This window comes from Tauraco erythrolophus, chromosome 8 (assembly GCF_009769465.1).
Source record: "Tauraco erythrolophus isolate bTauEry1 chromosome 8, bTauEry1.pri, whole genome shotgun sequence".
Classification (NCBI taxonomy): domain Eukaryota; kingdom Metazoa; phylum Chordata; class Aves; order Musophagiformes; family Musophagidae; genus Tauraco; species Tauraco erythrolophus.
This window is the reverse complement of record NC_141472.1, coordinates 18,950,971-18,965,902: the sequence shown is the minus strand read 5'-3', so window position 1 is coordinate 18,965,902 and position 14,932 is coordinate 18,950,971. Positions and strand designations below refer to the sequence as shown.

The 14,932-nt window shown below is 42.6% G+C and overlaps 1 protein-coding gene across 1 annotated transcript in view; it reads right to left on the bottom strand.

The window, feature by feature from the left end:
* The window catches only part of PDE11A (phosphodiesterase 11A), a 139,084-nt gene extending 124,970 nt beyond the window's left edge, over positions 1-14,114 (bottom strand). The window contains exon 1 of the mRNA XM_086615713.1: positions 13,308-14,114. Coding sequence (XP_086471839.1) covers positions 13,308-14,114 — 807 coding nt within the window. The remainder of the gene's footprint in view (positions 1-13,307) is intronic.
* Between the last annotated feature and the right edge of the window lie 818 nt (positions 14,115-14,932).

Genomic DNA, 14,932 nt, shown 5'->3' with positions numbered 1-14,932 from the left:
CCAAGCAGATAGAGACTCTTCTTGGCCCCACTTCTGTCTGTTGCACTTTAAATTGGTTACATCAAATAAGACTTATGTGGGCTAGTATTCCAATGGGGTACAAACACTTTTTCAATGAAATACAATAAAATGTCACCTCTTTCTGGAAAACTAATAGGAGTGTCCCTATTTAAAATAATAAAGAAAAAAAATCTCCACCACATGCCAATATAAAGCTTAGCTCAAGGAATATATTGTTTGGATTTGCAGTTTGTTTAACCTTCCTCAGCAGGATACACGCAGTTAGTTACCTCTGGAGAGAGATTACTGTATATACAAACTGAAGCATTTAAAAGATGTAATAAATATTTTTTTTGTAGGACTTTCTATACTTGCCAAATAGTAAGAGGAATTTATATTACTTTTGATGATTAAACAGTTTGAAGTTTTCTTAAATACATTAACATTTCTAGGAAGCAAACAGCTGAGAGCACAATTCAAATCTTTAACAGAAAATTACTTTCAATATAGATTGATAAAAACTAAAAGGAAAGGAATTAAACATGGCTCATTTGTTTAAGTGGCAGCATGCAGAAATCCATTCTCTGGAACAGTACTACTTGAACTGCAAAATGACTCAAAGCAGGCTGCAAAGTTCAGAAGAGGTAGTGCTAACAGCATCTTTGTTCATCTTGGTAGACAAGAGACTTCAATAGTTCTTCTATCAGCCAGGGAGGGTATTACTTCTATTCGTTCCTCCAGGGTGAAGTTAGCATTTATGCTGCAGACAATAGTTACATCCAGTTCTGACTCTCCTAATAGGAGGGAACTGACCTGTTCTACAAAATAAGCATGAGTTTTGTTTTCAAACGTTTAGACAATATTGCTTCTGAAAGAACATCCATTATTTGTTCTCATGTGATGAAAACAATCCATGTAGTTCTTAATCTAAGATAAGATTTGATAGCGATGAGGAAGAGAAATCATTAAATCCTTACTGATGCTAAAAACTGACATATTTCTTTTCCTGGTGATTTTATTTCTATTTTTATTTCCCTGTCGTGAATTGCAGATGCTATAGTCACCTCAGAAAAGACATGACTTAGAAACGCTCTGCACTCACTCATCATAAAGAATAACATATACATTTGGCTATTTTATTACTTGTAGCAAGTTTTCATACCTTTCAACCATAAGGAATTAACACAAAATGTGGTATTCGTATACAGTTTATAGTGCTCTTCTGCCACAGAATATCGAGCTCTTGGTTCATTTTTTATTATACTATTTTCTTTTGTTCTGTTTTAATTCTATAACTTCATTAGGAGTTGTTCTTCCTTAGACCTATTTCTGCCTCTGGAGTGTATTAAACAGCCTTTGCTTCCATAAAGACCAGATTACTAATAGGCAGTCTTTGACAATATTCCCTTGAATTATTTGTGCCTAACAACTTCCTTAGGAGAACTAGAACCCTTATGATGAATGGTTTTTAATAATGGCATCAAGGGTCCAGACCTGTCTGATCTTGTGATCTTTCCACATGCTTCTAAACACTTTCATATCAACTTCAATAGAAGCTGAACTGTTCTGCACTGCAGAGAATCTTGCCTAGAAAGGGATGATTCTTCTACAGAAGAAAAAGAAACTGAAGTGCAGTGCATTTTACCACACAGTAGGCTTCACCAATGAATAAATTAAACATTTCTTCAACTACTTATTGGTTGTGTATGAACTATTATTTAGAATTAGCTATTGTTGTTGAAATATTGATAATATGTTTTGTGTTACTGAAGAGACAGTCCCTGCTCTACCAGTTTTGTTCAAAGCAAAGCAGAGTACATGGGGAAACACTGAAATGACAACATGCCTTGACTGGTAATATTGTTGTTGATTTACATCTTGTGGTCCTTATATAAGTAAACCTTCAAGAGGGAGTTCAATGGAAAAAGGACAGCTGTGGAACAGACCAAAAGTGAGCTGTGATTCATTTAGCTAAATACATTCAATTAAGAGAGATACATTGCTGTAAGACAAAACAGAAGTCTGGGATAAAGCTTAGGAAGATGTATTCATGTTTATCTGAAAGTTTATCTTGTTTATATAATAAGGATCACCGTAGTGGGTACTTTAATCCAATTGTAATTTACAATCCTGTGGCATATGTAGTCATTGCCTTTTCAACAGGCCTGAAGACTAATACATGAAGTGCTGTTTGACTTGCAATGGATGGTGGCACACAGGACAGGGGCTTGTGAACTTGTCTGGGTTCGATATATACAGTACAGCTGCCAGTGTCAGGAACAGATTTAATGATGAGCTATCAATCCTGTGTTCCTTAAGGAACCCAATGGAGAACCATAGACATAGGAGGGATTAGCAATCTGGAAAGTGTTTTTTAAAGTATAACTCATTCCTGCTATATCGCTCCTCCTTTCAAAAGGATTTGGAAGTTTCCTATTGTATCTCTTGCTGTGAGCTCTACACTAGGAGAAAGGAAGCACAGGAATCCTGGAGCAATCAGACAGCCTTAGTCCCAGAAGCACGCCATTCAACGGAGATGCAACAACATATTTTGGTCTTCCTGCCATCTGACACCAGATTATCCACTTATGCCAGAGAACTGGACTACCTTTTGCAGAAAGATATTACATCTCTGGAGCACAGAGTAAAGGTACATCAAGCACAGCAAGGGAAGTTAATGCATTTAACTGGCAAAAGGAGACATTTTTGAGGAAAACCTCAGCAAGAACTCAGTAAAAACTGAAAATCATCCAAGATGAAGCGAAACTCTATTCCTAACCTTTTGTGGAAAAGCAGGCAAGAATTTTATTTTGGTGACATTTGGGAAAGTGATGAGGAAAGATACATAAGTGAGCAAAATAGAATATTATTTCTGGCAACATTAATATTGTCGAATCATGCAATATACACATAAGAAAACTGAATGACTGGATGACCCGCCTTATGTCCCAAACCTCTTTTATCCCCACATCCCTCTTCTTTCATCACTTATTGTCATAATAGGATGTACATGGCAGGATCTAGCTGAGAGGTTTTACTGAGTTTAACAGCATCAATAAAATCTCAACGCCCAAGCGTGAACTGTGAAGGCTGAGAAGCTTGTACAAAATTTACGTTTACCTCTCCTCACAGGGTAGTAACCTTGAGCAAGGAGGCCTGTTTAGCAGCTGATAACCAAGCTGCTAAATCAGAGAGAAGCCCTCTGTCAGACTGCAAATATTTTGTGATACAAACCGTATTATCCCACGTTAGAATAGTCTGCAGCACAAGAGGGTCCTCATCTGCACTGAGCTCCTGGGTAGCAAGGAGTATCAATGTCAATAACACCAATGCAGCATTTGCTTTTAAGTTTCTTTTACAATCAAGACTTAGATTCAGAAATTAGAGACAGACCAGATACAAAATATACTTTTGAGAGAGAGACTTCACCATAATTGTAATTGTACTAGCAGTACTTTCATGCAAAACCACTCAAGAATTACAAGTCTTCCACTGCTGTTTAAAACATTACTAAAAACATAGTTGGTTTTACTGCTTTGGTTGTACACAATGAGATTTCTAGATGTCAGGGACATTCAAAGACTGAAGCACTTTTAACAGGAATTTCAGAACTGTCAACAAGGAACAGTTGCAACCGTTATTCTGTAAGACAAACCTTATCCTTGTCTCAAGTTATTTATTGACTGTAAATTCTTCTTTGGGGAAATATTACCCTGTAAATTGTGATGTGATAATCAAGTAGAGAAGAGAGCAGGCTTGATTAATCAATCCACGTGCTGGTATTTCAGCTGCCTGCGCAGTGACACTGCAGTCCCAGTACTTTTGGGACATATTTAAAGACTGCCAATAAATGAGAAAAGACAAACCATCTTCATGCTGTTATTCTACACAAGACCAGATTAAGGTACTGACAAGTTTTTTTCCTAGGGTTCTGGAATCATATAACGTTATCAGAATCTCAACTTCCATATAAAAAAAAAAAGAATAAAATAAATAAATTTCTAGTTCCTGTAACTGTGAGGATAACATTAAAAGTGTGGTGTAATTTGAAAGTAATCAAGAACATAAGGATCAGAACTGCTGGAACCTGGAACAGCAGTTGTGAGCAGCATGAAATCTTATCAGTGAGCTGGTATATTCAAATTCACTTTTCTAGATCCTCTACCTTCATTACATCAGATGAAAACTCCAAATATTGACCAGTTTAAGTACGTAGCTCACACATTGTTAGTAAAGGTACAGATTTTGTTGGTGGTTTTGTTTTTTTTTTTTTTTAAAAAAAAAAACCACATAGGGTAGCTCTTTGAATTTGGAAAGAAAATATGTTCTTTTATGTCCTTATCAAAGCCAGAACAATTTATGTGATGAAGATTATTATTAGCATGATTTAGAACAGAAAAGAAGTAGTATAATCCTAAACTAAGTCAGCTAAGAGTCAAATAACATATAGGAGGATGGAGCTTGCCTGAATACATTTCCAGGAATTAGGTGTTCATGAGAAAGACACTGTTTTCCTTCTCCAAAGTCTAAGAAGAAAGCGTTCAATCCAGTGAGATGGACTAAGTGACTGAGCCAAAGCTGACAGCTACAAGGAAAAGCTATTTCTGATTATTTTTATGATTTGACAACACTGCTTTTAAATCACACAGAACAAAAGAACACAAGAGGTGCACAATTAACAGTCCTGGCCTACTATATTTTATAGTTCACTGCATAGGTGTTGGTTGTGGCTTTCTTTTCCCCCTTAGAAAGGGCTTAAGAAAAAAAAGCAAACAACAAACACACAAGAAACATGCAGTAAAATTTCTTTGAGTACACTGTATTTAAATTACTGATTGAGCTAGCCAAGTTGTTTCAAAAATAGGTAATAACACTAATATATTTAACAGCATCAGTAACCTGAGTATCACTGTACTACCAAACTGTATGGGACAGATAAATTTGATTTAATGTACTTTTGATTGACTTTATAAGAAGCCATCGTAAAGGAGCCTCTGTGCTTACAGAAGTAAAAAAAATGAAGTTGGAAGAGACATATTCAATTTTTAAATCATGCTTTCTATAAGCATATAATACATAAACTTCTATAGAAAACAAAAAGAGCAATCCAAAAGACAGAAAGTTATCTAGATTCAAAGCATAACACTAAAAAAGCTAAATACAAATAAAAAATTAAGGCATCCGGTCTGTTCTAGATACTCTTCTCTAAAAATCACATATGGTATAAATTACATTGTGTATAAACAAGAAACTGAAACCAAGTAATAAACCACTATAGTAGATATGGGTAAAACCTTGTAGAGAAGAAACTTGCACACAAAACCCAAGTAATAAAGCAACCTCTGAAGAGCCTTCCATGTAAGGATAGCTGCAGCTATTCCTGTCATCTCTCCCAAAATCCCTAAAGCCCCAGAGACAACAGCAGCAGAACAAACTAGTACCATCAACCAGCATTTCAAATCTAATTGTGCCAAGTAAATAAAAACAGTCCAGCCATATTGTGACTATTTATATAGAGACAGCAATATTTCTTATAAAATAAAATGAATAAAACAGTTAAGAATGTGCAAAACAGCTCAGCCAACTCTACTTCTTCACTCCCAAAACAATTCTTTAAAAAAAGCAGGGAACATCAACCTTCAAAAATTCTTAATTTCCAGATTTAAAACTAAGTAAGTCCATATATAGTTTCAACTAAAAAAAAAATAGCTTACTTTAGGAAAAAAAAAAAAAAGTTCTTTTGCAATGATGCAATACTGAAGTTTTTGTTGGGGTTTATTGGTTGGTTGGTTTGGTTTTGGCTTTTTTTAAATGTTTCAGTAGTGTGGGGTATTTTATTTAGTTTAATTGGTGGGGTGTGTTATATTGTTTATGCCCTTTTCTGATGACCGTTTCATTTATGAGGTAGACAGTGGACATAAGCAACAATGCATGTTGTCTACTTATGACTGACACAAAACTAATGGGAAAAAAAAATTATAGGTAATTTTTCTTAGACAGGAGTAAATAACTTTATTACCACTAGCAACTTTGTAGACAACTGCCAAGCTAATAAGCGTAATTACATTTCATGCTTCCTAGTCCGAGCTGATGAACAGCAGGGATCAAAAAAGATTCCTCTGTAGGAAAATGTTACCTAGATCCATCACATAAGGTTTTTGTTTCCTTCCTTTGAAAAAAACTCCTGTTACATCACCAATAGCACAACAGTAAATCAAGTTGTCATCTTACATGTGGCAACTTCTGTGCAATTCTGCTCTGCTTGTATCTTTATCAAGGAAGAAAACGTTTACAAAGAAAAATATTTTTCTTCTAATTTTAAATATTTAGAGATCACACCCACTACTGTTTGCTCCATCACAGTGGCTCTCTGTGCCCTTCTGTACTGGACCTGACGGACACCCTGCTGGGACCCAACCGCAACCATGCCCATGTTCCCATCTCATTCCAACCTCACTGTGAGCCAAGTCCTAGTGCTGATCTCCTAAATATTCACAATTATTTATATAAAATATACACACAAAGTGGCTTTAAAATCCTGATACTCCTCTGAGCAGAGAAACCAACAAGACTCCTGGGTGTTTCAACACGAGTCTGCATATGGGTTGAGCCTAGCACCTGCAGGTGATTGCTCAAGTGAGCAACACATGACTTCAAGTGTTACAGAAGCAGTATAATAAGATTCTTGAATAATAAATTGAAAACATCTTATTGTGGTAAAGCAGTAGTGTTATTAACTAAGCCACACATTTTTAAGTGTGCACTGTAGAGACATTAAGCTCAGATTGCACAGAGCTGCTGTTGCCCTGTTAACACGCAACTCTGCTGAGCCATTAGCTCGAGTTGTTTATATGTCACAGTTTGTCAAGAGGGTTGTTTTAGGAAAGTAAAACAAATTTACTTGCAAAATGATGTGTGTATGCTTATTAACTTTGTTATTCTATAGAAAAAAACTACACAATAGTAAAGAACCATGAATAACCAAAATGAAACATCGATTTGTTTCGAAAAATTAAAATCCAATCAACCAGAACTGCAAAACCCTTTCCCAAATAAAACTACAGTTTTATTCAGCCTTTTGCTTGTAACGAGATTTCGGCTAAACTTTGAAGGGCCTAATCCCACAATTCTTTCTCATGGTCACTGACCTGCTTGAATCAAACACACGTATTTCCTTCGCACAAGGAAGTTACAAGCCACAGAGGCACCAGTTTCACACCTGTTCCAAAAGGAAGTTTTACAAGTGTCTGAGGGGAAAAAAAACCCTGAGAAAGTCTGTCTCCTTCAGATAGATAGCCTGGCTGAGGAATAAACGAGTTAAAGTCTGTCAGCTTAACAAAAGATGGTCTCACGGGGAGGCAGGAAAACCCCTCTAGCTCTCCAAAAGGTTTTTCCCCCTCAAGCTCTGCAGACCCAGCAGCCCAGGGGCCTGCTGAGGTGGGAGAGCTGCTGTAAGGCAGCTGAGACAGTCAGCCAGCTAAATTTTTTTATTGATATTTAAAAAAAACAAAAAACAAATTACTAACCTGTTAATGCCCTGAAGCCCTCCATGCCTGTGTCCACCTAGCTAGGAACCCATACCCACCCTGAGCGCTCCCTCACACCAGCACTGGAACAAGGCAGCACAACATCCCTCAGTGCCGATTCCGAGTGTGTGAGCCCCACAAAACGGCTGATAATGACCCAACAGCCTCAGTGGGAAGTAAACTCACTACACATGAGTACGGGCAGACCCCTTCCCTTCAGCCCTTTGCCACCCCATGCTCCCAGCGCAGGGGCTCAGCACAGACAAGCCCCACTGGGGCACCCTGTGCCCAGCCACCACCTGCTGCTCATCTCGGGCTGATGAGGCAGCTGCTGTGGGCACACCTGGGCCAGCAAGGAGAAGTCGTACTTCCACGGGGTAATGGCTGGGCAACCCTGGAGGATGGGCTACTGCCTGCCTGGTTGGTGAGGTCGCCCCACCTTCCCCACAGAAGCGTAGAGAGGAATTCCCTCATGATACCTGAGGGCTGTCACCAGAGGGGTACGCTGCGTTGTGCAGCCCTGTCTGTCCTGGTGATCCACCTGAGCAGTGGCATGGAGATAGGAGCCACCCTCGGGTGGCTTTGGACATGTGCCCTTCTGCACAGCCATGGTGTCTACCAGGAGTTCCTGCCCCCAGCGGACATCTCCGAAGCAAGAGTGGTGGTGGTGTGACTCAGCAAGGCCTTAGGATGTTTTACATGGCAGTTAGAAACTAGTCCCTGAGAACAAGACTTATGGAGTGAGGGAGATAGCAGGAGATGAGGAGACCACCTCAGCTGCTGTCCTGAGAGCTCTCTGCTGTGGAGACACAGGAGGGTGCTGCCTTCTGTGGGGAGATCCCTCTCTCCCCAGCCAGCATCGCTGTGACATGAAGGATGCGTTCACCTCTGCTGGGCTGCAGATTCAGTGATAATTACTGGCTTGTACTCACAATTTACAGTTTTCCTAAATCTTTTGTGATGGGATGGAGCATCTTTTTGTGGAAAGTGTGTTGGAGCGGTTTAGTTCTTTACTATTGCAATTATCTCCTGCGTTCCCTGTGGTACTTCCTAGTCATGTTTAATGCACAGCAAAAATTTATTTCAATTCATTTTTTCTGTATTACATGGAATTTTTAAAAATTATTGTTTACTCTGCTTGCCAGGTTTCCTGCTCCCTTCTGAAGAACAGCCTCTGTCCTTGTTAAGAGTCAGGGCTGAAATGAGTACAGCTGTTGCTGGTGCTTGCTGCTCAAGTGCTGCTTAATAAAACAGTGCCTAGGGGCTTCCCATGTGCAGAACTGAACCTCCCAGGACCCAGGGGTTTAATGCTTTAACTGTTCTTTTAAACTGAAAGAGATGTACTGTTAATATTGATGATGACAAACAGCTACCCTGTGTCTTGAAACGTGGCCCCCGTCTGTTTGTGACCTTCTACACCAACAGCCCATCCCAGGCGAGCGCTCCCTGGCCAAAAGGTTTGCACCCACGAGCAGTAACTTTGTAATGCTGTCCTGGCTTAGCAGGAGACAGTGAATGCTCAGAGCTCAGCCAGAGGGCCCGACAAAGACAAAATCGATGCTGTACCTACGTGTTCAAGGATGTTTAAATTTGCTGTAAAGGGTTGTGTGTGCGTTAGGTGCGTTCCACTTGGCCTAAACTTGGAAGAGTTAACAGAAGAGTCCAGAATAAAGAAAGCGTGATTTGTCTTTTGTTTTGCTTGAATTTAGTTCCAGTAATGTGGTTAAATTTTCATTTTAAAGACTTGAGCTGTACTGAAAAATAATTTCTGATCATCTTTTATGGCACTTTCTCTAACTTACAAAAACCCATGTCTTAGAACGACTCAGTTTGACATTGCTCCTCTCTTTGCTCTCCACTTTATTAAAACATCCATCTGGTAAGCCATTTCTTCTTCTTTTAAAGCTACTTTTTTAATTCCAAATTTAACATAAGGTGTACCATAAAGAAACTTTTTTCAGCTGACACTGGCAAATGGCAGAAGATCTTTTTCACCACTTTCTGATGTAGGCTTACTATTCTAAAAAGTAAGATTTTTTTTTTTCCACTAGTTAGAGGATTATCTCCCACCTTTTGCACAGCTGAAAGCATAACAATAACCAAACATTACTTGTGATTTAAATTTTTTATTATTTAAATACTGCTCTAAAAGGTAGAACAAAATTTAAATTATCAATAATTTCAGCTAAACATCATAGAAGACCTGTGAGAAAAAGGGACTACACGAAAGGAATAGGAAAAAAACCTCACGTTTTTGAACAACTTATAGGAACTGCAGATAAGGTTAATGGCCTCTCTGCCTGTGTACTTACAATATGCTTAATAGTCTTCATATATGACTGCAAAAGCTACATCTATGCTCTGTTAAAAGAAGGCTCAAAGGACATTTAGATCTCAAATTTCCTTACCAGTATGATCGGATTCTTCCAACACGTGTGCTCAATACGTAGTGCATTATTCACATAAGAACAAGAAGTCAGAAATGCTGCCCAAAATTAACACAGGAAAAGACCCAAGGCTTTATTTAAAACTTAAACTGACCAGGAGTTTGATTTACAAGTCAACTGGACTACTTCCAGGAGAAAGTGTTTTAGAGTGGCTCTGAAATGCAAAGAAAATCTCCATCTCCTTTCCTGCTTTTAAATCTTCTGTAGTGCTAACTCTTACAGATCAGATCATATATTTTACAGTTATAATTATAAACTCACTTTCATCACGTGACTTGGCAATGTAATAACGAAACTTTTAACATCATGAATGAAATATTGCAACTTTTGAATCAGTCATATAACATTCACCTAAACCTTTCCATAAACTAAATATTTGTCAAATTCTCTGAAGCTGTGAACCCCCAAAAAATTTGTTCAGTCACTGCTGAACTTCATAAATCAAATTACCGTGAGATGTTATATAGTTATTGTTTAATATTAAAAGAAGAGAATATTATACAGTCCTCAACACGTAATATTAATTCCAAACCTTGTACCTAAATATGCTTATCGAATTAAGAAAGATTGTTTACATGAGCAGGTTTTGAAACAGTATTAGTCACCTGGATATGGAAAAGCACCAGCCTATTATTTGATTTCATTTTTTAGTGTTTTTTCTCTGTAGAAAAATGAATGTGTAATTGAAATCTTACACTGTCTCTGAAAATGACACTACAAGTAATTTACAAATATTTCCTAAACCAATCAGTCTGTGTCTGGGCACAGGGAACTGCCCATGTGAAACACATTACAGGACATAACGGATTTAAATGCAGTGTTGATCACACTGAAGTCCCATTAATGTCAATAGTAGCTGATGATACAGGCAGGCAACCTATTTGTACTTGATGGTAGAATTCCAACTGGTACTTGATCAGGCTCTGAGAAAATAAAGATCGTTGGATGGTAATAAAACAAATCTCCCAATACTGTAAACTAGCTAACTGATTATATAAGTTTGTTAATTTAAAAAACAAGCAAAAAAGCTTTATATTAATCTGGAGGTGTTCCTCTGACCTAATATAAGGCCTTTTCTTACCAAATGGGTAGCATCAATGCAGACACTCTCTTCAATGGATAAAATGGTGCTGTGCTGTCACCCCTTTTTCTCCAACTCCATCTGTCAGCCTGACAAAGCTTCCTGGTGGTGCTTTTTTTTACCTGATGGTTGATTAAACGCTTCCATCATCAGTGGCAATGCTGACAAAAATCATACCATCACATTTATTAATTTTTAAAGTGCTGCATTGTGAGCACTACAATGATCTGAAATGGAACAGCTGTCACTTCTTTATGCACACGTACCTGGGCTTCCATCGGGCTCTTTATGCTACTTAATCAGAAAGGTCTCCTTTTAGTGTTGCACGATGGATATACACGTGCCAGGTAAGAGAAGATAAACTGTAATAACTCAGAAACATAACAGAAAGCAGATCCCTCATTTTACTATCAAGCAAAACTTTCATTAAAGTTGTAAGGTCTAAAGTTTCTTTTGCACTAGAGTTAATCGGAAGTAACTCCACTGAAAGCAGGGAAGTTGCAATTGATATAATTACAGGATGAACTTGGCTTAGAACTTTCCCTTCTACTGAAACTAATGTACTTACAGCTTAAATAGACAATGAATTGTATTATTTATAATATTTTAATTGATTTGAATAGGAGCCAGACAAAAGCATAATATAAATAGTACCGGGAATGGCAACTGGATGAATTGTTTTTCACTTTCTCTGAGAATGAAACAGACAATAAGCTGTTTAAAGTAGCTGGGCTTTTTCACAGCGAAGTGAACACTAAGTGAACAAACACTTAAGTAAAAAATAATACAGTCCCCTAGGACAAGAAAACACACTGCCTTTCCAGTGGTGTTCTCACCTCCAAGAAAGGGCGGCTGGAGCTATCCAGAGTTAAAAGGAGGGATGGAGCTCTTTCCCAGCCAAACTTAGATATCCTTAATCTGTTTAGCTGATTGAGACTATTGAGAATATCTTCTGCTTGACACCCAACGGCAGATATTTTGGGAAGAGTACAGTTTTAGAAGTGAAAGTAATAAAAACAATTAGATGGTAAGAGAAAGTATATAATGGCGAAAATGAAAAAAAAAAAAAAAACAGAACAAAGCAAGCTTAGATTTTTTCAAGGGTGATCCAACACTAAATCATTTCAGTCTGAATATTACAGTATTTTTACCACACTCTGTTCTTTCCCTTTGAACTCTGCGGATTGGCAACCTCTGTCAGTCTGGATCTGGGAGGTGCTTGACCAATAAATAAATATTCAGCCCAAAATACGTTTACGGTGTTTCAAACAAAAATGACCCATTTGTTCCTTGTATGGTTTGCTATAAAGCATCACCGATTTTTTAATATTTATTATTTTTTCTATTACTGTAGGGCAAAATTAGATACTGGGCAATGGTTCTTACTAAAATTCTTAAAGACATACATCTACAGCTTTTGAAGATCCCAAGTTAGAAAATCTGTCGCTCTGTGGTTCTTAATTTTCTCAAGAACCTCAATTACTGAGAGTGTCTCACACTAGACATGGCCCCTAGGACTGAGAGAGAGGTAAATTTCAAGGTAGTAAACTGAATGCACTGTTTTGCATTAACACACACAGGCGAAGGCATGCCTGTCCCTGCTGAAGTCAGAGAGAATTTTTGCCTGGAAGCCAGGACTACATTTTCACAATTCACACTGAAGCCTTTATAAAAGTAAGAGGTGGGGAAGGTCCTTGTAGGAGAATAACAAGACTGGTTATATGGCTCCTAGGAATAGGTTTGAAAACACATGCCATGGGCTGAGTGGGCACATGCAAAGGTGACAGTACGTGTTCTTTTGAAGCAATGAAATTATTTCAGCAGCGGGCAGGCAGACAACATTGAGTGAGACAGAGATTTAAGAATATTATCATTGGGACTGTCACGAACATTCTTTTAAACTTTTCTTCAGCCGATTCCAAAATACGTTTCGAAAACGCCTACGGCTCCTGCGCCATCCAGAAGCACTGCTGTACCGATTTCACGGCCACGGCAGCCCCGCCAGCGACCCGGGAGTGGCTCTCCCTCCCGCCCCGTCCACAGTTGGCTCCGCGCGTACCCGCGGCCGCTACGCGCCACCCCCGCCGCCCCGGCAGGGACACCCCGGGAGGAAGCGGGGCAGCGGGGAGGGACGCCCCGGGGGGAGGCAGGGCCGAGTGGCGACGGGGCTTCTCGACAGGCACCTCCACCGCCGCGGTCCGAGGGGGAGCCGGGGGGAGGCGGCGCCGCGCCGGGAGCCTGCCCGGCTCCTACCTGGTAGGCGTCGGGGATGTTGACCGTCTCTCCGTGCTCCGCCACGTAGCCGATGATGCCCTTGCCCCAGGGCACCTGCACCTCGTTGCTGTTCTCGGTGGAGCCGCAGGGCAGCAGCGGGGTGCCGGCGTGCACGTCGAAGAACTTGGAGACCAGGCTCTTCTTGCCGGCGGCGGCCCCCTCGACGAGGAAGAGAGAACCCCGGTCGGCGTCCACCATGAGGCAGACGAAGACGAGGATCTTGTAGCTGAGGCTGGTGAGGTCCAGGTCGTTGGAGATGTCCTTGACCAGGTCCAGGAAGAACTGGCGCTCGTTATGCTCCTTGAGGTAGCGCTTGTAGTCCAGCGCGGTGGGGGGGTACTGGGGCAGGCTGACGCGGGACTCCAGCAGGGCGCTGAGGATGTGGGCGGTGGTGGGGGGCAAGGAGCTGGCCTTCCGCAGCAGCGCCCGCCGCCGCACGCTGCTCAGCGGCTCCTGCGCCCGGGCGTGCACATGCTCGTCGTAGGTGAGGTTGACGTGGATGGCCTTGGAGCGGGCGAAGCTCTTGCGCAGCTCCTTCTGGGAGGCTCGCCGCTGCAGCCCCCCGCCGCCGGGGCCGGGGCCGCCGGGGCCGCCCGCGCTGCCCCAGCAGCCGCCGCCGGGGCCGCCGCTGCTCCGCTGCTCCTCCGACGGGCCGGCGGCGGGGGCGGCAGGCGCTTTAGGGAGCGAGTTCTTCCTCTTCAGCCACTTCTCCACGAGCTCCGGGTGCCTCTCTAGGAAACTTTCCACCGCCGCCACGTCGAGGCCGGCGTCAGCGGCGGCCGCCATGGTTCCAGCGGCGGGGGCGACTCAGGCCGCGGGAGCGCCCGCAGCGGCCATGCCCCGCCGCCGCCGCCACGTGCTGCCGCCGCCCCGACGGCCGCCCCGGGGCGCGGCGGTCTGGCGGCAGCCCCGGTGAGGGGCAGGTCCTGTTCCTTGCCGGGGCCCCTGCTCGGGGCGCGCCTTCTCCTCGCCCCCTGCTTCTCCCCTCCACCTCCTTCTCCTGCCCACCACTCTTTATTAGTAGTAGCAGTAGTATTCGTATTATTCTCGGTATTATTCTCCTCCCCGGCTCTCAGCCTTTCTCTGATTCTGGCCCCGGCCCCGCAGTTCTGGGCCGGCTCCCCCGGTGAGCCGGGCAGGCGCTGCCGCCGCGCCTCTGGAGATGCTCCGGGAGCGCTCGGGCAAACCCCTCCTGCCAAGTGCTGTCAGTGCTGGCGGCGGCTGCTGCGTAACCCAGCCGGCGGACCACTGAGGAGGGAGGGGAGGGCGGGGGGAGGACGCGTGAGCCGAGCGGGGGGGCAGGCGGGGAGGAGGGAGGGCTGGCGAGCCCCGCTGCGGGGGGAGGCACCGCCGCCCGCCCGGCGGCAGCCGCCCTCGGCAGCCTCCGCGGAGGCGAGGGCCGGCGGAGCGGGGCGGGGCGCGCAGGGTGCCCCGGCGGGAGGACCCGAGCAACGGGGAGACGCGCTAGGGAGCTCTGCGCTGGCGGGCGCCTCGTTCAAGAGCATCGGAGGGAGAGGGTGGGGGGAGAGGGAGGGTCCTTTGTCTGTGATGCGTGTGCAGGGAAGGGGCAAACCCGGCCGCGGCTCTCGCCCGCGTCTGCGGGA